The sequence below is a fragment of the Glycine soja genome, chromosome 11 (assembly GCF_004193775.1).
Source record: "Glycine soja cultivar W05 chromosome 11, ASM419377v2, whole genome shotgun sequence".
NCBI lineage: Eukaryota > Viridiplantae > Streptophyta > Magnoliopsida > Fabales > Fabaceae > Glycine > Glycine soja.
Genome location: NC_041012.1, coordinates 9,255,265 through 9,279,216, shown reverse-complemented (window position 1 = coordinate 9,279,216; position 23,952 = coordinate 9,255,265). Strand labels below are relative to the sequence as shown.

At 32.1% G+C, this 23,952-nt stretch overlaps 3 protein-coding genes across 5 annotated transcripts; all 3 read right to left on the bottom strand.

Annotated features, from left to right (window-relative positions):
• Positions 1–5,231: 5,231 nt before the first annotated feature.
• Positions 5,232–7,886, bottom strand: LOC114374930 (EEF1A lysine methyltransferase 4). Of its 2 annotated transcripts, XM_028332656.1 has the most exons (7): positions 7,724–7,882; positions 7,540–7,636; positions 7,329–7,467; positions 6,703–6,785; positions 6,434–6,568; positions 6,246–6,350; positions 5,232–5,556 (listed from the first exon to the last, which is right to left on the bottom strand). In XM_028332656.1, exons 1-7 carry the CDS (start codon positions 7,777–7,779, stop codon positions 5,425–5,427), a joined length of 747 nt encoding a protein of 248 aa, XP_028188457.1. In that variant the 5' UTR covers positions 7,780–7,882; the 3' UTR covers positions 5,232–5,424. The 2 variants fall into 2 exon arrangements, with proteins under 2 accessions (XP_028188457.1, XP_028188456.1); XM_028332655.1 differs by lacking the exon at positions 6,703–6,785 and having other exon boundaries at positions 7,243–7,467; positions 7,724–7,886.
• A 3,333-nt stretch (positions 7,887–11,219) lies between these two features.
• Positions 11,220–16,589, bottom strand: LOC114377650 (protein TIC 62, chloroplastic-like). 2 transcript variants are annotated; one of them, XM_028336268.1, is made up of 14 exons: positions 16,292–16,589; positions 15,778–15,895; positions 15,616–15,688; positions 15,482–15,527; positions 15,210–15,380; positions 14,830–14,911; positions 14,621–14,693; positions 14,432–14,542; positions 13,206–13,358; positions 12,859–12,992; positions 12,504–12,692; positions 12,068–12,262; positions 11,547–11,613; positions 11,220–11,445 (listed from the first exon to the last, which is right to left on the bottom strand). In XM_028336268.1, exons 1-13 carry the CDS (start codon positions 16,557–16,559, stop codon positions 11,559–11,561), a joined length of 1,668 nt encoding a protein of 555 aa, XP_028192069.1. In that variant the 5' UTR covers positions 16,560–16,589; the 3' UTR covers positions 11,220–11,445; positions 11,547–11,558. The 2 variants fall into 2 exon arrangements, with proteins under 2 accessions (XP_028192069.1, XP_028192068.1); XM_028336267.1 differs by having other exon boundaries at positions 15,210–15,386; positions 16,292–16,588.
• Positions 16,590–17,371: 782 nt separating this feature from the next.
• On the bottom strand, positions 17,372–21,894 carry LOC114377027 (protein TIC 62, chloroplastic-like). Its single transcript, XM_028335398.1, has 8 exons — positions 21,779–21,894; positions 20,081–20,198; positions 19,375–19,485; positions 19,222–19,280; positions 18,860–18,915; positions 18,668–18,770; positions 18,339–18,527; positions 17,372–18,082 (listed from the first exon to the last, which is right to left on the bottom strand). The coding sequence occupies exons 1-8, from the start codon at positions 21,892–21,894 to the stop codon at positions 17,887–17,889; spliced, it is 948 nt and encodes a 315-aa protein (XP_028191199.1). The 3' UTR covers positions 17,372–17,886.
• Between the last annotated feature and the right edge of the window lie 2,058 nt (positions 21,895–23,952).

Sequence of the window (23,952 nt, the reverse complement as noted above, 5' to 3'; positions counted from 1 at the left end):
TGAGCAATAAATGTTTAATTTATATATTTAAAATTTATAATAAATGCAGTAAAAAAATTCAAGATATGTATTTTGTTTGAATAAATAATTATTATTTTCATAAGAGCAATAAATGTTTGATTTTAATTATGTTTATTGTATTAAAAATTAATTTATTTATTACATTACAAGTGGTCTACTATAACCTAGGTTCGATAAGACATTTTAGTTGATTTTTATATGTTTTTATTAGCTGAAAACTTGTTTATTAAAAAAATTGTTTGACTATTCAATAAATAAGTTTTTTTTAGTAACTTCTTAGGTTATGTTTGATAAAATTAATTTTTTAAATAAATTATATTTTATTATTTTCTTATTATTTTATATTTTTTAACTATTTTAATAACTAGTTTTATCAAATACATATAATTTAATAAGTTAACTTAAGTCAAAATACATCTATGTCTTAAAATTTCAAAAGATACACCCATCTAAGACAATATGGCATAACATTAAGTAGTGTTTTTAATACCTTCATTTCATACTTTGTGAGATTCTTTCTTGCAGAAAACATTATCATAGGATTTGTGAAAGTCTTATGAAGAATAAATGAAGTCTAGAGTTTGAAAGTAAAGATCTTCATCAAAAGATATGTTATGCTTATCTAGACCTACTCTGAGTAGAAGAAGTGACTTTTTGCTGAAGTGCGTAACACGCCAACCTATAGACATGAATTCTGACGGAAGAAGGGAAACACATTTAATGCAATTAAATGTTCCAACAACCACAAGACTTTAGACGAAGAACTAGAGTGAAGAATTCATCCATTGAGAGACAATGAATACTTGAAGATGAATGTTATAAATAGAAGAAACTTTGAAAATATAAGACACGAATCAACTTGAAAATATTCTTTCTTGTAAAACTTACTGTAAATTTTATGTATAGATACAAAACTCTCAAAACATCTTGTAAATATTGAGAGAAAATATTAAAAATATTGAGTGATATATATGTCTCTAAGATGATCATATCTTAGTCACTTAGTAAAGTTTCAACAAATCTTAATAATTTGTTTAGAGCCAGCAGTGGATTGATAAGACAAAAAATATTAGGTTAAAGTCAAGCTTGTGCTAGAGCTTGTCTTTGTAAGAGTCGAAAGTGTCACTGACAAATACTTATAAATTTTGAAAAATAACTATACGTAACCTAAGTGGTAGAAAGGAAACAATATAAATTCTTGTGTGTTATTCTTTACTGCTTTTCTTTGTGTTTGACTAATAAAGGCTTTAAATTTGTTTTTAGATCTTATATTTGTTTTGATATAATAAAGAAAATCATTGTTTGATAAAGCTCTTTCAACATCCTTTTATTTGTTTTTTTTTTGTGAAACTTGTATACAACAATAAATGTGTTTTTGGTCAAAGAAAAAGTTTAAAATTTCTAAAAACACAATTTAACCTCTCATTCTTATGTTATTTGCTTCTATGCTAGCTTTTCAACTAATTTTGTCAAATATAACCTAAAAAGTTACTAAGAAACTACTAAAAAAATGTTTATTTACCGAACGATCAAATAAGTTTTTCAGTTAGTTTTGTCGAACATAGTCTTATTAGATTCTAGAGTTTTTTTGAAATGCTAGCTTCTAGCATTTTATATTTCTTCCCTTTTTATCCTCAATATATTTATTCAATTTCCTAATTACATTTCTTAAATTAATCATGGTTTTATTATTTTTCTGTCACTTTATATTTTTCAGCTACTTCAATAGTTAGTTCTATCGAACACTTATAATTTAATAAACTAGTTTTTCAGCTTTCAACTACTAATTAACTTTTCAGCTAGTTTTACTAAACATAGTCATAGTATCAACCAAAAGATTTACATTTAACCCCTTTCTACAGCAACATTGTGAAGTTGTAACAACCCTGAACCTGATAGAAATATTTACCACCTCCAAATGAAGCACTATTGAAAATGTCTAACTGCTTCAAACATTCTATCCATATTGCATTAGCTCAAGAATACTAAATGAAAAGGTGATCCACAAATTCTAATTGATTGCCACAACGAATACAAACTACCTCTTCTTTTGGCATAATTCTCCTACAACCTAAATTATCCTTGGATGAGACTCTCTTTCACTACAACCTCCACCTAAGCACTATTAACTTTCAAGATGACATATTTATTCCATACCCTATTCAAATCATCCTCCACATTCAATACATCCTCCACCATAGTTATAGTTAGATTGTATTGTATACACTTCGCTTACTTCCTTTGTCCACCTTCACATGACCATAACTCCCAACACAAGCTTACATTAATCCATATTCATCTTGATATTGATAAGTAACTCCTCCTCCTTGTGAAAAAGATTCTACCTCCATCTCCGAGACCATTCCTACACCCCATCCACCCAAAGTCTTATCTCATGAACTTTAACATCCTTACTATTAGCTATCAAGAACAATCTAGGATATTGAACACAAAGTGGCCTCCTCCACCTACCTATCCAACCAGAACCAAGTACTCTGACCATCAACAACCACTTTGCTTGTCACCTCACTAAATCAATCTGGTTTTACCTTCTTCCCACCATCATCCAACCCTTAAGACTATGTTCGCAAGATATTTCAGCTAGTTTTTAGAATTTTTTTATTAACTGAAAAGTTTGTTTGCCTGTTCAACAAATAAGTTTTTTTAGTAGCTACTAAATTTTTTTAAAATGCTAGCTTTTAACTTTTTATACTTCTTTCCTTTTTATCCTTAATATATTTATCAAAATTTTTAATTATTTTTTTAAAATAAATCACAGTTTTATTGCTTTTATGTTATTTTGTAATTTAATAAGTTGATTTTTCGTTTTTCAACTTTCAACTAATTTTTCAACTTTCAGTTAGCTTTTCACCTAGTTTTGCCAAACATATCCTAAGGCTATGTTTAGCAAAAAATGTCCATCCACCACCTTTCTCATTTAGGTTCAACCCTGCATAATTCCCCACATATGGTCCCATGATACCCTCTTTAAGATATGATATGATAGAAATTAAGGAGATATGATTATGTTATAATATGATAGAGATTAAGATATGATTCTATTTATGTTTTGGCATAGATTAAGAGAAATGATAGCTTATTTCTAGGAAAGTAGGACACTTTTATCCTATCTAATAAGATTAAATCTCTAAGATTTTGATTAGATTTAATCTTGTCTTCTTTTTTTTATATCTATATACACACAGTCTTTGAGTCAACGAGTGAAAAGAAATACACATATTTTCAGTTGTCATTTAATCTCAACAACCCTCAATTACTTGATGCCACAAACTCTACTTTCCTACTAACATTTCCCATCTCAATTTGCCTAGGAAATCAAAGATATATGCTCTTAGATTCCTCACCTCCAACTAGGAATGAGTATATGAATTGATTCAACCCGTTTAAGACCTGGTGTGCAAGGCCCACATTTTATACATATCGGATAACCCTAATTATTAGTTTTTCATAAATGTATCCGATATGCAAAGTCTGCAAATAAAAGGGCCAATCTATGGGCCCAACTGGTAATCTAAAAAAACCCGAAAAGCGAAAAATCTATCAAAATAGGAGATTTTTTTTTTCTTTTTAATCTAAAATCTATCAAACAAAAACATACCAACATTTGTAACTAAAACATATCAAGATTTATAACAACATCCAACATTCAAACCTTATAAATTAAATATCAAGGTCTTAGTATATCCTTTGTGGGTTTTGCAGGCTAACCCGTGAGCCCGCAGATTTAGCATGTGAAGCCTGTCGGTTTCACAGACTCAGTCCAAATTCGCCTATAGTTATGTGGATTTAAAAAAAGAGATTGTTATTCACATGGTTTGCAAACCTTGGCCCGTATATCCACCCTTCCCCCGACCCACATGCTTTCTTATCTCTACACATTGTTTTCCATGCCACCCAACAAACCGTTCTTACTACCTGCCCCTTCTAAAGGAATTTCTTAAATAGCCATTCAATCTATGGTAACGTAAAACAAACTACAACAATATAACTGATAGGGGGGGGGGGGGGGGGGGAATCCAGTGAAAAAGCTAATCACTCACAACATGAAGAACCAAGGCTTGGATCTTTGCTGGGAGAAGTGCCTACATATTTAGTGCCTAAAACAAGATTATTTATGGAGGATACATGTAATGAACAAAAAAAAAAAAACTACAGCACAAAAAGTTCTATGTACATTAGGTAATATGTACATTAGGTAACATTTTTAATTTCCAAATTTTAAAGTATTCAGAATGATAATTATCATTATTGTTATCATTATCGTTGATCATGTTATTATTGTTATCATAACTATTGTTATCTTCGTTGCTATTATCATATTATAGTTATTCTTATTTTAATTAGAAGAAAGATTTATTAGATAAAATTGAAAAAGGTGTTACATATTACATAACATTTGGTTAGTTTTTTTTTTACATTGCCAACAATGAGAATCAAATCTAAGTTCTCATGCATTTATTCTAACTTCTACTAATATAGATTTAATACATATTATATCTTGTTCAAATGGAAGGGAAAAAAAGAAGAAGAAGAAAACAAATGAAAGAGGGTGATGCATATGTTTTTAGTAACAATAATATCATGAAGTCAATTATTTCCTTTAAAATGAGAACAATCATTATTATAATCATTCTTACTTTATTGCCATATATAAATAAGAATTTTTTTTAAAAAAACAAGTAAAAATAACCGAGTAAACATATAAGGAAAAAATGTGTATAAATTAGCTAATTGTTCCCTTATGTGAAAATATTTACTATGATAGTCACCATCAATGTTATATATACAAGAAATATAAACACGGTGATAATAAAAAGGTGAGGATATTTACTATTATATTACATCAATAGCCACTATAACCACTATCATCATTAGTGCCACCATATTACCATTGCTTATACTGTGAATTATATTTATAAAATTTAATTTAATAATGCATAAAATCAATTATGGAATTATTAACTTTTAATTTGAAAAATATGAGAATAGTTATTGTTATTTCTTGAAAAATATGAAAATAACTATAATTATTGTTATGGTCATCATGTTAGATTTCTAATATTTCAAATTTCGTTTATAAAAAGTGACTAAAATTCAAGAGGCACTTCGCCTAAACTCACTGTGGAACGAGAGAGATCTAAGTTAGTGGTGCTCTACATAGCCCGTATTACATTGGAGCATTAGGATGAATGGCAAACATAGCTAGCAACTTGAGATGGTTTCATTTACTTTTCAACAAATTAAAATTACAATTTTGGTGCAACATCAGTGTGCCTAAATCCAATAGTTAAGATAACTGCATTCCTCTTTTGAAGCAAGTGAATTAAAATTGCAGCAAGGAAAATAAATTGAAATTGATGGCAAAACTTCATACAATACAGTCTAATAGTTCAACTCGTCAACATTGATCCGGAAAGCAAAATCTTCACTTTCTAACTCTTCATGAAGTAAATTAATAGGTGATGCTTCAAACCTCTTAACAGGTGGAATATCATCATATGATGATCTCTGTCCCTGAAAAAAGTTCCACCAATCAGTTAAAACATAAATGCAGAACAGTTAAAACCACAAGCATACGAATTATAATCCTTATCAACCTCTTATGCATAATCCCACTCTAAATCATATAACCAGAACTAGATTTGTGCAACAATTTAGATGTCACCTAGCGGCCCATCAAAGGTGAAGATCCAAGATTGAATCACCCTCACATGTATAGCATATTAAAGCGTCCCTCCCCCTCCTCCTACACCCCCCCCCCCCCCCCAAAAAAAAAAAAATTATACTGCTACAGCTCATGATGAAATCTATACTTCGTCATGAGAATAGAATCATTATCTATATCATTGGCAAAAGTAGCACTTTTTAATTGCAAAAAAGTAGAGCATAATAGATTTTCCAAAGGTATATGCAACATTACATTGGTCCTGTATTTAAAAATTCAACAATTTTGTCCTCGAAAGATATGCATGAAATCAAATTGGTCATTGAAGTAGAAAACTGATGATATTCCTCATTATTGAAGAACCAATTTGGTAATGTGAAGTCATCAAGGTTAACTTTGAAGGACCAGAATGATTGTTCACTTTAAAAGGCAGTCAGTGGAATGGGGATTTTGGTATCTATACCTTAAAAATAGCAATGAACAAACATTTGCTTTTGTCATCATAAGAAAAACGAGAAGTAAGATTATATGGACCAACCTTCTTCAGAACATAGACAAAATAGTGAAAGGTTTCACCAAAAGTAGTCCACTCAACAGACCAGTTGAAATCTGGTGCATTAAATATAGGGCGCCTGAAATGTGGCTGGCATGAATTTTAGATAGATTAGAATCAATCACAGCAATACTCATTAAAAGAGACACAACACATCTAACAATTTTTGAAACCTGGCCAAAAGTTACTGAGATAAATGTGCCACCAGCTTTCAAAACCCTGTGAACACCTTTCAATGTGGCCATGACCTTGAATATAGTTTCAGGCTTTGGATTCCATGGGTCACCACTGTCCACGAACAATACATCCTTCAAATTTCAAAACCAAGAATCGCATTTAATCCATAAACTTCAAACACTCGATCATACAGGAACCATAATCATTAGTTTAAAACATCAAGTCAAAATCCCATCATAGATCAAAGGAAAATTATTCAATTTACCATAGTTCCTTTCTCAATAACCAAATCAAAACATTCATCCTCAAAAGGTAGCTCTAGCATATCAGCTTGCAGCACTTTTATGTCTAATCACAGAAATGAAAACATGTAAAATAAAAATAGACATAACAAATCAGAAACACAGATTCACAATACAAAGTTAATATAGATAGTCAATCATATATATATATATATATATATATATATATATATATATATTCATTCATGTGTAATAATTAATTAAACCTCGTTTGCATAAACTTCTTCATAAAACCTTATAGCAGAAGAAATAAAAAGAAAAAAATGAAATAAGTTTCTTCTATAAGTTAAAATCAACTTTTCTCCCATAAGTGGGATTGGTTCACGGATTGTGAATGGAAAACAATATGATTGGGATGGAAGACCCCACTAAAGTGGTCAGTCAGGTTCCCTGAGAGAAATTAATGATAGACAAAGCTGACAGATACTTTACACTATTATGTTATCAGTGGTCCAAAAATAAATGATTTTAACTTAAGCAAATTAGCTTACGGCGAAGCTTACTTCGCTTTTTTCTTTGATATCTATCTTTCCAGTGCTTAAGGAGAAGCTTATCCAAACAGGACAACAGTATAATTGAGGAAGCTGACCTTTGAATCCCCGGGACAATAGCCGTTTTTGCATGTTTTGAACTGCAACAGGTGAAAGGTCAATGCAAGTTATGTTGGTTGTGCCATCCTTATGCAACTGTTCACACATTTGTGAGTTTCCACACCCAAGCTCCAGGACCTGCAAACATTTTCACGTTAGCCATATTCCATAATCACAAATCGTACCCTAATGTGTGAATATGAAGCATACAGCGGAATGGGGCGTGAGATGGGGTTGAATCAAGTGGCGAAAATGGGAATAATCCTTGAACCACTCGTATTGCTCCTCCTTCGAGAACCTCTCGTCCCTGAAACCAACGAAAGGAAAATTAAATTAAATTGTTGAGAAATTTACAAAATTTGTTGAGAAGCTTTGATCAGTGAATAGGGATTACCAGTAGGAAGGATTAAGGTAGGTCAAAGCAGTTGAAGGTGTTGGCGTATCTTCCATTGTTACTCTTCAAATTTCAATCCAAAACCCTAACACCAAACCCCTCTACTCTACTACTTTGGAACAGATTAACTTGAATTTTTATTAGTATCCCTTGACACTTGGCGGTGTAAAGAAATTATGCTTATCTAATTATAAATTCAAATGTTTAGGGGTCTAATCAGCTGCTTGAAATAATTGCTACAGATAAAAAAAAAAATCAAATTTATAGTTGTTTGTAATAATTGCTTTAACGTGTTTTGTTAATTAGTAAATGCTATAATTTTTCTTAAAAAATAGCATAATTGTTTCCACTAATAATATTAGAGTATTAAAATTAATTTTTAATAATTTCAAAAATATATCTTTTTATCAAATTTAATGTCATTGTTTCTTAATTGATTTGATCGGTTCTTAGTTGATTTCTTAATTTCAAACCACTTATCTATATCGATTTTCATTAATTTTGGACTGATTTGATTGATTCTGAATTGATTCTCATCGATTCTTAAAATTTTGCAAATCAACAAAAAATTCTCCCATGTTACCTTACAATTTAGATTAGAACATTGATGAATTGTGTCCTTGAGAGATGACCTAAATTGGTCCTGTATTTCAAATTTAATTGAAAAATATAATGTTTTTTTTTGTAGTAACTCGGTAATTGTTATCACACTTTCAGCGTCGTCACGTTGACCAACATGTGTTAGACTACAACGTTTCACAAATGACCATACCAGTCTACTGCTTTATCCTTGCTTGTGCGACCTGAACCATCTTGCGGTTTCACCATCCAACCCTTTATTGGTGTCATCTATACTGGCCAAGGATTTAGATTTGGAGATCGATTTAACTGACTTGCAAGCTGGGGTAAGGTTGTAGAATGAGGCTTCCTCGTTACCATGGTTAGTTTCATTAACTGTAAGTCTCCATACAAACTTCATTGTTCATATAACTTCAACTTCATTGGATAACAAGGTATTTTGTTACAAAGGATGTAAATAGTGCATTATTAAATAGAAGTAGATTTGAGTGTATATGGGAGATGGTACCCTTCCAAATCCCAACTAAGAAACTAAGATTGCACATGTAATTAAGGATTTGAGAAAGCTAAAATGATTTGGTACAAAATAGCAGTTTTGGTATCAATACTAGTTGCTAGTGCAATTGACTTTTGTCTATCCTATTCTTTGACAAAATTATATTCTTCATTTGTTAAGGTCTTTGTTGTTGCTATGTGATATTGTCCATGGTTTCATTCAAGTGAGCTTTTGCTTTTGATTACTATCACTTCATCTGATTAAATGTGCATCCATGAGTGACTTTCCCTTCCCATTATTATATTCACTACTATAGCAATGAGAACGCTGATATTCTACCCATAAATGTTCATTTATAATTGGTGCAACATCACATAACAAAAAGCAGCCTTAACGTTCTCAAGATAGACGCCAATAGTACTCAGACCTAGTATTGATAACAAAATTACTATTTTGTACCATAGAGCCTGGACTTTAACACGTCATTCATCTTTGGTCACAAGTGCACTCAGCAACGACTGGAGTTGAGGCCTCAGGGTCCAAGAAGGAAGATGAAGATTGATAAAAAAAATTGACACTTACTTGTGGATGGGTCTTAATAACTAGCTAGGACTAGGAATGGGACTTGAAGGTCTGTGACTGCAAGGGTAATTAGTTAACGACTGTGAAACAAAACATCTTATTTAGCAAATGATGCTTTTAAAGCGTATTGGACAATACTAGGTTCCATGTGAGTCATCAAGGTAGGATAAAGATTGTGAATATATTGACAAAAGCCTGAGGAAAAAGGTTCTGTACTTTTGTTGACATGAGAAAAGGGTGAGAACGGAGAGGGAGAAATGTGGGAGAAAGCACGAGAGATTGGACAAACGGTAATACTAACTGAGATGGGGTGAGGTGACAAAGTAGTCAGTGAGAGGTTGTTTAGAAACCAATTGAAGGAAAGCAAACATAGTCTCATTAAATAGTACATGACAGAAACACACAACACATTACATGACGGAAACACACATACAGCGTGACAGAAAACACACACATGACAGAAATACACACACAAAAGGGGTTTAGTTAGATCCCTCATGGCATTCCTGTCCAGTGAAATCTCAGTCCTTAATTAGAAACAAGAGAAAGAATTTTGTTAGAATTAGTGGTAGAATCCCTAATTGTTAGCTTATTAGGCTTTAGAATAAGCAATCACATATATACAGAGCTGTGTGATATTATTGTTTAGATACACATTCAGTAAATCCTTTATGGTAAGTTTAGACACACATTCAAATAATCTTTTAAATTTAAAATAATAAAAAAAGGAGATATGAAGTTTTGATGGTGGAGATTTTTACTAGAGAGAATTTAAGTGAAAATCCTATCCATTCCCATACAACATGACAGAAAACACATTGCATGACAGAAGCACACAATAAATGACGGACACAGTTACTATTATATGGAGATTTAATTGATTTGAATCACTAAAATTGACTCCTAAACATAAAACCAACCAACCAACTAATAAGTTAGGATATTATTATTTTAAGAACTTATAGCACATATCTGTACATATTTATATACATTGTCATTCTAGTTGACTTATTCTGTTTCATACCATTAAAACTTTCAGTACTTCTTTTTTTTTTTTTATATAATTGTCATGACCTATTCTATTTTATTTCACGAGTCCCTGAATAATTTATCTATATTTCTTTCCTGAAAGCTTTTGTAATTTATCTAGTATTGTAGTTTATGATCTATAAACAAATTATATAACATATCTATTCTTAAGGTTGAGAATGACCCAAATTATATTAGTTCTATTTTAGGAGATATAAGAGTTGGAGGGAGGGATAAATTGTGGATTCGAGTTTTTTCCTAACAAAAACTAATATATTAACAATTAACATTTGTCGATCCGAGATTGTAGTTTTACGGGATCAGGTTTGAGTTTATGCAGAAACATATCATAAAGGTAAAAATTGACTTAATATGTCCCTATTTATTGCTAGGGTACTATAAGCCTATTATCTACTCTATTTTTCTTTATTTTATTATTTCATAAAAAAAGAACTTTATTTTACTCCTTATCAAATGAATAAATAAAACATCATTTTTATTTTCTAAAAACACATTTATTTTATTTACCTTAATCGAAAAAATATTACTTCTATTTTGATTGGACATTTGAACTCCTTCCCCAACACGCGTGCATATTGTGGCATACAAACGATGCATGTACTATGAACTAGAAACATTTCTTGTTGTAGCACATTTCCATAGTTGGCTTGCAAGTCATATTCGAAGAGAAAATGTACATTAGTTGACGGCAAAAACGTGAGTTGCAGTACGTACAAAATCGTCTGGAACGGTCACATGTTATCCGCAAATAAAATTGAAATGAAAAGCTGAAAATAATAAAAACAAATATTAAAAATTGAACATGAAAACTGATGCTTTTTCCTTCATTTAAATTGTAACATAGGGAAAATAAATTACAAAAAGGAGCAATAGTGTTCGTTGAGTTTCGCCAAATGGTCATAAAGAAATAAATGAAACACTGCTGAAAATTTCAATTCGTAGAAATGCTTCTCTTCATATTTGAGTGACCATCCTTGTCCTTCATATGAGTTGCCGCATAGACTCTTCAACAGTTCTATTAAAATTATGTGTCCAGTAATTTTGGCAGTAAAAATAAAGCTTAAACCATTGTAGAATATAATCAAGGGTATACATATAATAATTTGCATTTCTAACCTTAGGCAATTCCTAAGAATTTCTGAAGGAAGGTGATGGTGATGCAGGAGGCTTCAAGTCCTCATACCTGGATGTTCATTTGAATGAGATCGGAATGTTAACATTTCCTCCAAGAAACATAAGACAAATATGGATTAAACAAGAAATTTGTTAAAAATTAAGGACACCAACCTAAGCATAATGATAATAAATTATAAATATCAGAGAGCCCTACACATAGGAGAGTGGACAAAAAGAAAGGGATACTACGACGTAATAGTGAACTTGATACAACTTTTTTACCCGAAGTCATGATGTATTTGATCTATGCATGTTCTCATTTACACGTTCCTACCTTAGTCCACTCATTACCAATCTATGATTTCTCTAGTCACTTGAATTTCCAAGTTCCAACCAGTAAATAAAACTCACAATTATACAAGCCAATGAGTCATTTGTTGAAAAAGCCTTAAATAAGGAATAAAGTAACAGTCATTGGAGAAGAAACAATTGTTTTTTAAGGCAAGTCGGAAGCAGCTCACATGGTATAAGGTGAAAGTGGTGTTGACTTGGGTTCAGGGAGATGTTCTTTCTTTGGTTCATCTGCTGTCGAAAGTTGGGCTGGTCCATTGCTTGATATTGTGTCTATCTTTGGCACCCCAGCTGCAGCAGGTGTGGAAACTGATACAGTTGGTGCATTAGGAGATGGTGACGTGGGAGGCTTTAAGTCAGGATATCTGCAGGCATAACATGGCCTCAGGGAACAAGAAAATCATACTGAGGGCTGTGACAGAATTGACATAAGTTGAAACCAAACTATATAAGGTCCGGTGCTAAAGCATAGACACAGCACAAATAAAATTACTACTAAGCTGCTGATAACAAGAATGAAATCAGACTAACATAGGGTAGGACGTTTAGGTAAGAAAAACAGTAATGTGTATTAAGATAAGAGCACAAAATTAGAGGGAAGCTTACACTACATAAGGAGAAAGAGGCTTCTCCACTTTAGATGACGATGTTGTCTGAGAGTCGCCATCTACTCCCAGCACACTACTTGGAGTATCAGAAGCACTTGGTTGTGGCACTGTCTCACTGATCTTCGTTTGTTTCCCACCACCAGGCTGAGATGGAGAAGGAGATGATGGTGGCTTCAAATCATCATAACTGATAAAATAAACATCAAATTAGTTTATGCCTCCATAGTCCACAATGAAAAAAATTGGTTGTGTCCAAATCCTTATTAGTTATTACATTATCAGAAAGACTTACAAATATCCCTACATAATATTTTAATATCTTTTGTCAAGGCAATATTTGGAATTTGGCTTACACAATATAGGGAGAAAGTGGCTGATTTGCCACTGGTTTAGGTTGTGCAGTTTCTTGTTGAGTGGCTACTTTAGGTTCCTTAGCCACAACATTTGCAGGGGGATCTGGAATGCTGACAACTGCAATATCTGGTTTCTGAAAAATCCCAATAAACAATGAATTAACTATCACTTGTTAGCAATAGCAAGGTAGAAGCGTTAATGATGACTAGCACCCTCAGTGGCAAGTTGAACTGAGAAGCAGGAGGTATTCAATTGTTATGTTTCAGGTTACGACCATTCATTTTTCTCAAGACTAGTTTTGATCATGTACCTTAAAATGTACAGTACTATATAAGGAAGGAATTACCTTGGGTGAAGAAATGTAAGGGCGTTGAGAAGGTATCCTTGCAAGAAGTCCCTCCATGGGAGTCAGCGGTGAAGTTGTCTCTGCAATTGCCTCCACTATTTTACAATATGAAAGATCACGATTCTTGGCCATGACTGCCAAGAGTTCAGCAATCTGCAATGAATTAGAGTAAGTTAATTTTGCACTTGGCTAGCATTCACTTACCAATTTGAAAATCAGAGCATATATATTCCCATTTATAAGAGGCAACAATGACTGCCAACATATTTACATTACTTTCCAAACATACAAGCAACATGGTGCGGCGTGTAATAATATATATTCTGTTCTGTATGTGCAGACAAGAATTAAACAAGCATGGATTAAATTAAAATGGTTATATTAACCTCAGTAAATACGATTATGTGTAGTCCTAACTAGATATACGCTGTGGTAACACAGCAGATAGCAAAGGTAGCTCTCAAATTTAAAGTTCTGTGTACATTACCTGCTAGATACAGGAAAAGAAAACCTATGGGAGCTCAAATTTTATTAATATAACTGGAATTTTTCAGAATAAGCTTACAAAATAATGAAGAAATAAAATTTATGAACAAGAGATTAGAGATATGATGAGAATGCAAAAAAAAAAAAAACAGAACTATAGTCTACATGTTGTCGGATACTGACACTGCACTGATGTCAAGGTGGGGATTATGAGAAGGAGAATGTTAACCAGTATCCACTGGTTAAGGGATCAAAAGTAAAGTGGTTTTATAACAAATTGTAACATTTGATGCTACTAATGCACTCTCATTTCCAATACAAACTTTCTGATTGTTGATTGTGTCTTAGGGCACTCATTAGCATGACCCTCATGAGAATTTCCAGTCAATGCATTGTTGACTTTTATGAAATTAGATTGGCAATGCTCATACATAGAAAATATAATCGCAAACTAAAAGAGAGCTAAAAACAAAATAGAATAAGAATAACATTTATTAGTATTGTTTTTCAATCAACTTGCTTGCAAAAAACTATGAGAGCTAGCTTGTGATCATATTCCATCATACACAAAAGTATTCCAATTTGTTTGCAATTCATCATAAAATGAAATTCACTTACTTTTATTTATTATCAGTACTTGGGTACTTTCTTGAAAATCAGAGAGTTAACAACTTCCATATGTCTATCATAATTTATAGAATTATAGCTATATACATGAAAACATATCACAAGATAAGTACCTGAAGGTTTGACACCAGACCCCCAAATAAAGTATCTTCCGTTGATAGGGTTATATTATGAGTTTCCTTGAAAGCATCAGTAGGCCGCTCCATACCTCCAGGTCTCACTATCTGAAGAGTGACAAACTAATTAGTCAAATAGAACCTGGACTTGGGTGAAATTAGTATCAGAGATTCAGAATGACTCACTGTGTATGGAAGTCCACTGGCCAGCAGTGCTTCTTCTGCCTTCCTTTTCCAAACTAGGACTCCCCAAAACAAACTACAGAAGCAGAATTTAGCAATCAGTTGAACTGCTTTATGATCTCAATATGTGGATATAACTACTACTTGACTACAAACTACAAATATGGAAATTGTTGAACACAGTTAGTTCATGAGAAAGCTTTCATACTCACTTGAGGATAGCTGCAGGAAAGCCAATTTTGTTTGTTCCCAGTGAAGTAACCAATATGAAGTGATTTACTTTGGTAACAGTTGCTGCAAGGTAGAGAGAACAACCATTTCACATTTTTGTGTTTTCAACATTTAGTACAATGCAAATTAATCACTGCTCAAGACAAAAATATAAAAAAAATAACAAAATAATAAACACTAACTGATTAAGCCTGGTTGATTTCAGTATTTGTGTTTGTTTTAGTGTTTCAAGATCAAGGTTTAACAAAGTTTGAGCAGTAAACAATGAAAACTTCAATTTTAAGACAAAGAAAGATCAAAACATACAAAAAGCATAGAGGACTAAAACATAACGATAATGAAAGATCTTGTTACCACTTACCAGCATCAATTAGATTTTTGGTGGCCAGATAATCTATTCGAAAGGGTCCAGTGATGTCAAAAACTTCCTTCTCACTGGCACCAATGCTACATATAACTGTTGATGCATTCCCTAACGCCGATCCAATTGTTTCTGGTTTCTCCAAATCACATTCCACAATTTCAAGCTTCTCTACAGCTGGGCTAAAGCCCAAAAACAATCTGTTATTCAATACAGCAGCATTTTGTCATTGAGAACCGAAACATAATGATTTCAAAACTTTCTTGCCTTACCTTGTACCCCTCCATTTGCACCATCAAGCTTCAATTGTTCAACACTCTGCACATGTTTATATCTTTAACGTGTATCCATTTTACACAAGATATTAGTCATATAACATATTTCAAATAATTAATCATTACACTACCTGAACTAATGCACCGGCCCTCTGAGCACTCCGCACTCCGGCTCTGACTCTAAATCCAAGCTTTATAAGCTCCCTGGATGAAAGAGACTATCGCTTCTTAGAATTTGAAAAAGATTATCATCATAGAAAAGAGAAGTGCAGAGTAACAACTAATAAATGTACCTCACTGTCCGTGAACCAACTCTACCAGTAGCACCAGCAACAAATACTAAGTTGTCATCCTTGGAATCTGTTTTCTCAGAAATCCCCTCAGCAGTACCCGTACAAGATTTTGTTGAACCTTGTATACAACATGTATGTTTAGATTCACGTTAGATGATCCAAAATCACGTTTAAATGTGTAATTTTTTTCTTAACGGAAAATGTTAATTTGTTATTTTTGTTAGAAATATCGGTTAGAAGATTCAAACCGCGACTCATCCCCCCTCCCTTCTCCCTTCCCCAACCAGAGTCAACCTTGTATCTCCGTTTCCGTTTAAATGCATAACTTTAGATAAATGTTCACATATTAGAAACAAATTTAAGTAACTTTTGCATTCTATAAAAAAAATATTGAGTTTTGTTACTAGCTAACTTCCTTTTAGAATGAAAACATACAAAAACAAATGAACTAAATGAAACATATATTGAAAGAGAGAAGGAGCATCATATATATATATATATATATATATATCACCTGAAGCTTGAGCTCTGGTGCAACGAATTTTGTGCTTTGTGGTACAAGGGTACCTTGTGAAATGGGAAAGGTTAACATGGGAGGTGGCCGAAGGTTTGTCAGTGGCAGCTCTACGTGACAGAGAGGAGGTGGGAATGGTGGTTGCGGTGAGTGACTGTACGGAGAAAGCCTCCATAGGAGAAGCTAGAAGGATGATATCTGGGAATGAGAATAATAATATGAAGATGTGAATAGTTTTGAATTTGATCGTGTTTGTTATGTTATCCATTACTATCTTCTCTCATTGGAACTGGTGCCACCCTCTACAGTGTGTGGCTATGATATGATGCCTCTACCCCACATATGTCACTCCTCAACCTCAAGTCTCGAGTTACTTAGATTCGCCACCGAGAGAAGATCATAACGTTTTTTTTTTCTTCCAAATATCTATTTTGATCATGGAAGTGTTAAACGGTGATAAATTAATCTTAAAAAATAAAATTTTAAAATTAATCTCTAAATATATTAGAAGTTTCTCAGATTAATCCTACAAACATAATTTAGGACTAATCAATCCAATTTTTCGCTCATTGGACATTCTAGTACTAAACACTTTGAGAGACTTTTTTTTTCCTTTCTCAAATTTACGTGGAATATATAGTTTCTATCTCTCTGATGCACAAGTTTTAATTTCGTACGATTTTGATATGTCAAAAAAAGAAAAATTGTAAGTAAGGTTTTTCTTAGCCAAATTTCAAAAACTGTTTTACATTAATAGCCAATTAAACTTTTTCTATTATGCTACTTGATTATATTATTTTAATTAAATTAAAAAAAACCGAGGGTCGAGTATCTAGATAGTGAAATCCTAGTAATTAAGATCTTGCATCTAACTACTGAGATATCGTCTTCTTTTCCTAGTTTTATCACTTTATGTACAATAAAGAAAACATAAATCCAGTCTTATTTTATTCCAAGTTTTGAAAAGTTGGCAAGTTTTGAAAAGTTTTAAAAAGAATAAAAGTAAAACACGACAAATTAATTCCTTGGGAATAAATTCAATAAAACCTAAAGTTTGAAGTAAAAAGTACAATGCCAAAAATAAATTACGAAAATGAACAATAGTGTTCGTTGTGATTCACCAAAAGGTCATAGAAAAATAAACGCCATTGCTGAAATTTTCAATTCGCAGAAATGCTTCTCTTCATATTTGAGTGACCAACTGGCCATCCTCGATATGAACTGTGGCATAGACTTTTCAGAAGTTCTATAACAATTATGGATCCAGTAACAAATTAATACGAAAATGTTGGGTCAGAAACCATACTAGTGAAAGTGAACTTGACATATAACATTTTGACCCAAAGCCTTGATGTGTTTGGTTTATCCACCTTTTCACCTTAAGTCCATTCATTAGCAATGTATGACTTCTTTACTCGCTTGAATTTCCAACCAAAATAAAACTCACAATTATACAGGGCAATGAGTCATTAGCTGATATCCCCGCCCCCTTATATCTCTTTTCTAAAGTTTAATTACTCGACATGCATTACATTAAGGAATGAAGAGTCTTTGGAAAAGAAAAATTAAAATCTTAAAGGCAAGTCAGAAGCAGCTCACGTGGTATAAGGTGAGAGTGATCTTGACTTGGGTTCTGGGAGATGTTCTTCCTTTGGTTCATCTGCTATTGAAAGTTGGGCTGGTCCATTGCTTGAAACTGTGGCTATCTCTGGCACCCCGTCACCAGCAGATGTGGAAAATGGTATAGTTGATGCATTAGGAGATGATGTTGGAGGCTTTAAGTCAGGATATCTGCATGCATAACATGGCCATAGGGAACAAACATAAACAATAAAATCATACTGAGGGCAGTGCCAGAATCGTCACAATTTGAAACCAAACTGCATAATGTCGGGTGCTAATGCATAGACACACCACAATTAAAAGTACTACCAAGTGTTGATAACAAGAATAAAATTAGGCTAACACATGGTAGGATGTTTAGGTAAGAAAGACAGTAATGCGCATTAACAATTTAACATGAGCAGGAAATTAGAGGGTGGCTTACGCTACATAAGGAAAAAGAGGCTTCTCCATTTCAGATAAAGATGTTGTCTGAGAGATGCCATGTACTCCTAGCACGCTACTTGGAGAATCTAAAGCACTTGGTTTTGGCACTGTCTCACTGATCTTTGTTTGTTTCCCATCACCAGGCTGAGATGGAGAAGGAGATGATGGCGGCTTTAAATCATCATAGCTGATAAAATAAACATCACATTAGTGTATGCCTCCACAGTTCACAATCCTAATCCTTATAACATAATCAGAAAGAGTAACAGATTTCACTACATAATATTTTAATATCTGTTTCTAGGAAATATTACTAATCTGGCTTACACAGTATAGGGAGAAAGTGGCTGATTTGTCACTGGTTTAGGTAGTGCAGTTTCTTTCTGAGTGGCAACGCTAGCTGATGGGTAGTTCAGTTGGAAGGAAGTAACTCACCTCAATGAGTTGAGTAGCTTCAGAGGTGGAACGATTAAAAAGGGTGACGTCGGATTGACTGAGCGGACTTTATAGACCTTTTACACAGCCACAACATTAGCCGAGGGATCTGGAACACTGACAGCTGCAATATCCGGTTCCTGAACCATCCAAATAAACAACAAATTAACATGTAGCACTTGTTAGCAATAGCAAGGTAGAATGGTTAATAATGACTAGCACCTGCTGTGCAAAGTTGCACTGATAAGCAGGAGGAGGTCAACAGTTATTTTCAAGCTTCAACCATCCATTTTTTTCAATAGTTTTGATAAAGTAACTGAAATTGTACAGTACTATATAAGGATGGAAGTACCTTGGGTGAAGAAATGTAAGGGCGTTGAGAAGGTATCTTTGCAAGAAGTTTCTCCATGGGAGTTGGTGGTGCATTTGTCTCTGCAATTACCTACACTATTTTACAATATGAAAGGTCGTGATTCTTGGCCATGACTGCCATGAGTTCAGCAATCTGCAATGAATCAGAATAAGTGGATTTTGCACTTGGCTAGCACTAACTTACCTATTTAAAAATCAACAGTCTCATAATTTTGAGGAGGTGTGACCTTCCTCTGAGGCCTTCCGTGCTGGGCTTCATGCATGTTGCCTGGTCTATCACTCACTGTGTATGGAAGTCCACTGGCTAGCAATGTTGCTTCTTCCTTCCTTTTCCAAATCTGGAATCCCCAAAACAAACTTCAGAAGAAGAATTAAGCAATCAGTTAAACTGCTTTATGATGTCAATATGCCAATATAACTACTCCTTGACTACGAACTACAAATATTGAAATTGTACACAGCTAGTACTTGAGAAAGCTCTCATACTCCCTAGAGGATAGCTACAGGAAAGCCAATTTTGTTTGTTCCCAGTGAAGTAACCAATATGAAGTGATTTACTTTGGCAACAGTTGCTGCAAGATAGAGAGAACAAATATTTCGCATTTTTGTGTTTTCAACATTAGTACAATGCAAATTAATGACTGCTCAAGAGTCAAGACAAAAGTATAAACAAAATAACATAATAAATATTCACCGCCTGGCTTATTGAAATTCCAAGGATAACATTTGTGTTTGTTTTAGTGTTTCAAGATTAAGGCTAAACGAAATTTGATCAGTAAACAATAGAAAATTCAGTTTTAAGATAAATAAAGACCGAAACATACAATAAGCATACTACTAAAACATAATGAAAGCTCTTGTTACCAGCCTCAATTAAATTTTTGGTGGCCTGATAATCTTTTGGAAATTGAAAGGGTCAGTGATGTCAAAAACTCCCTTCTCACTGGCACCAATGCTACATATCACTGTTGATGCATTCCCTAATGCAGATCCAATTGTTTCAGGTTTCTCCAAATCACATTCCACAATTTCAAGCTTCTCTACAGCTTGACTAAAACCCAAAAACATTTTCAATACAGCAGCATTTTGTCATTGGAAACCGAGACATGTTGATTACAAACTTTCTTGCCTTACCCCCCTCCACTTGCACTTGTACCATCAAGCTTCAATTTTTTAACACTCTGTACATATTTAAATCTTTAATGCATATTTATTTTATACAAGATATTAGTCATATAACATTTCACGTAATTAATCACTACGCTACCTGAACTAACGCACCAGCCCTACGAGCATTTTGCACTCCAGCTGTGACTATGGGTATTCGTGGGCTGATTCAGGTAAGTTTTGATCAAATTTAAGACTCAAGCCAATAAAATTTGATTTGTTCGATTTTTACAATTTTTTTTAAAATCCAACCTAACCCATTCATGAATGGTTTGGTTTGATTCGGACCAACAGATTATCCATTTAAATTTGATCCTTTTTTTACCTAGAACTATTATTTTAGAGCATGATTCATCAAAATACAATTAACGCAATATTATCAAATGTCTGAAAGTAGTAAAATTGATTAATTTAATGTCATCGACATAATATTATAAAATAGACTAATACAAATTAAAACAAAATATTCATCAACGAAATTTACTCTGAATCACAATTATTCCTTACAAACTAATTTCATGTAATAAATTTTGTTACTATCAGATTTGTTGAAACAAATGAACAAAATATGATTCATTAATATTATAAATATGACATAAAAAATAAATGTGAAAGGTAAAACAAATACAATGTACCTAAAAATAATACCTTAAAGGTTTCAATGCTACTAGTCCAAACACTTTGTAGCCAACACTTGGAGGCTCCATACCAGCAGCCAAACAACTCTAAAAATTTTGATCGGATTTATAAATCTAAATCCGTAATCCAACCCATACATGAACAGTTTTGATTGGTTTGGTTCGGTCTTGACCTAAATACATAAATGATTTAACCTAAACTATTTGAATCGGTTTGGATCGATTCGGATTCGTAAGTAACCCATACCTGTGAACACCCCTAGCTAACTCTAAATCCAAGCTTTATAAGCTCCCTGGATGAGAGAGACTATCACTCCTAAGCATTTTTAAAAAGTTATTATCCTAGAAAAGAGAACTATAGATCAAGAACTAATAAATGTACCTCACTGTCCGTGAGCCAACTCTACCAGTGGCACCCGCAACAAATACTAAGTTGTCATCCTTAGAATCTGTTTTCTCAGAAATTCCCTCAGCGGTACTAGTACTAGATTTTGTTGAACCTTGTATATAACATGCAAGTTTGGACTTTGGATTCACGTTAGATGATTCAAACATTAGACTCACTCTAAAATTGTTTGAGTCAAAACAATTTTAGATAACCTTTGTATTTTATATATATATATATATATATATAAAACTTATAATGAATACTACTACTAACTTGCTTATAACAACATACAAATATAAATCATTTCACCTCAAAATCAATTTAAATACAAATGAACACACAGCAATGACACTCAAAATTAAGAAACATATAACACCTGAAGCTTGAGCATTGGTGCAACGGATTTTGTGCTTTGTGGCTCTTGAGGTGCAAGGGTACCTCGTGAAATGGGAAAGGTTGACATGGGAGGCAAAAGGTTTCTCAGTGGCTTCTCTACATGACAAAGAGGAGGGAATGGTGACTGTGATAAGTGACTGTACGGAGAAAGCCTCCATAGCCAAAGGTAGAAGGATGTCTCTTAGATTGAGAATGAGATGGGGAATTGTTAATTTTGTGAATAGTTTTGATCGTGTATGTTATCCATTGGCACCAATGTCATTCTCTACTGTGCGTGAATGTGAAATGATGATTGATGCCCATACCCACATGTGTGACTCTCAAGTCTTGAGGAGTTACATAGATTCACCACAATCATAACTTTTTCACACTGTACGTGGAATGAATAGTTCTGATGCGCAAGTTTTTATTTCATACTATAATACTTTCAAAGCATGATATCTTTGGGGGTGGGCTGAATTTTCTAAAATTGTAAATTTTTTAAAATAAGCAGACCAATTATTTCTATTTTATATTAAAATGAAGGAATTAAAATTGTGAATTGAACAAAATAAGAGAAGCAAAATAGTATTTATATAAGTCTTTTTATTTCTACATAAAAATATAATAGAGTTTAATATTTATACAATAATAGTTTAAAATAATTTTAAATTACCTTCTGAATTACTTTAAGATAATTATTCTAAAAATCAATAAAATTATCATACATGATAGGTTGTAATCAGATAAATGAGTAAAAAATTTTACATTATCTGTATATAACTTTTTTTTTCTCAATTTAATACATTAAGAGATTGAATAATTAATAGGATAATACTAGAATTTGATAGCTTATCTTCTTTAATAATATTAAAATTTATTAACAATGAGGGCAATATTTCTTTTGGTTAGAAAATGAGGGTGACTAAATGGGGAAGTTTTTTTTTTGTTAATTACCATTTGGGGGTTCATTTTGAACCATAACCCAAAACGGGGTAAATGCTTAATATCTTTTACGATTCCTAAGTTAAAGGTTGCAATCGATGTTATGAATTTTTTTTTAACTGAAATCGTATAATATTTTATGATTTCAGTTAATTTTTAAAAATTTACGACACGGTCCTTTTCTAAAAAATTTTATAGAAGTCACAAATGAATTTACAACTTCTATTTTTTTCTTATATATTTTTTTAAAAAATACAAATAATTTTTTATTTAAATTATTTAATAAATAAATATTTTTAGTTTTATTTAATATTTTTTATATATTTTTATATGGTTTTATTTAAAATTTTCTTAAATTTTGGTATGTCATTTTATTTAATATATAGAAAATATAGAAACATTAAATATAGAAAATATATTAAATAAAATAATATACCAAAAATCAAGAAAAATTTAAATAAAACCATTTAATTTTTTTAGAAAATATATTAAATAAAACAATACTCAAAATGTATATAAATATTAAATAAAAACTTATAAAACATATATAAAAATATTAAATAAAACTAAAAAAGCAAAAAAAAATATTTATTTATTAGATAATTAAATCAAATAATTATTTACAATTTTTTTAAAAAAATTTATAAGAAAAACAAAAAAAAAAGAAGTTGTAAATGAATTGATGACTTCTATAAAAAAATTAAAAAAAAAACTTAAATGACTTTAAAGTCATAAAAAAAAAAGACCTACGACTTAGAAGTAGTAAATTAAAAAAAAATAACTGAAGTCATAAAATATTTTGGGACTTCAATTAAAAAAATAGAAGTCGTAACATTAGTTATGACTTTTAACTTAGAAGTCCTAAAAGATGGTATGACTTATCCTATTTTGGATAATAATTTAAAACGAACTCCAAATGATATTTAGCCAAAAAATTTCTTTATTTTATCGTTTTGTTGAAAATGAGAGTAATATAATATAATTAATATTTATATATCATATTAAAGCAAAATGAAAACTTAGTGAGGGCAAATGCCTTTATTCTCTTAGCCATAGATTCATCCATGCAATCAATGTATAAAAATATAGAAAAATGACTTTCTACATTGTTTTCTTACCAACATGATGATAAAATAAACAAAAGTTAAAAAATTGGATAGTAAAATTTACTAAATGTTAAAAGTTGAATGATAAAATTCGTGAAAATAAAACATAAGTGATAAAATTCATAAAATAATGAAAGTTTGGCGATAAAATTTGTAATTAAAATTAAAGTGAAATAAGACCAACAA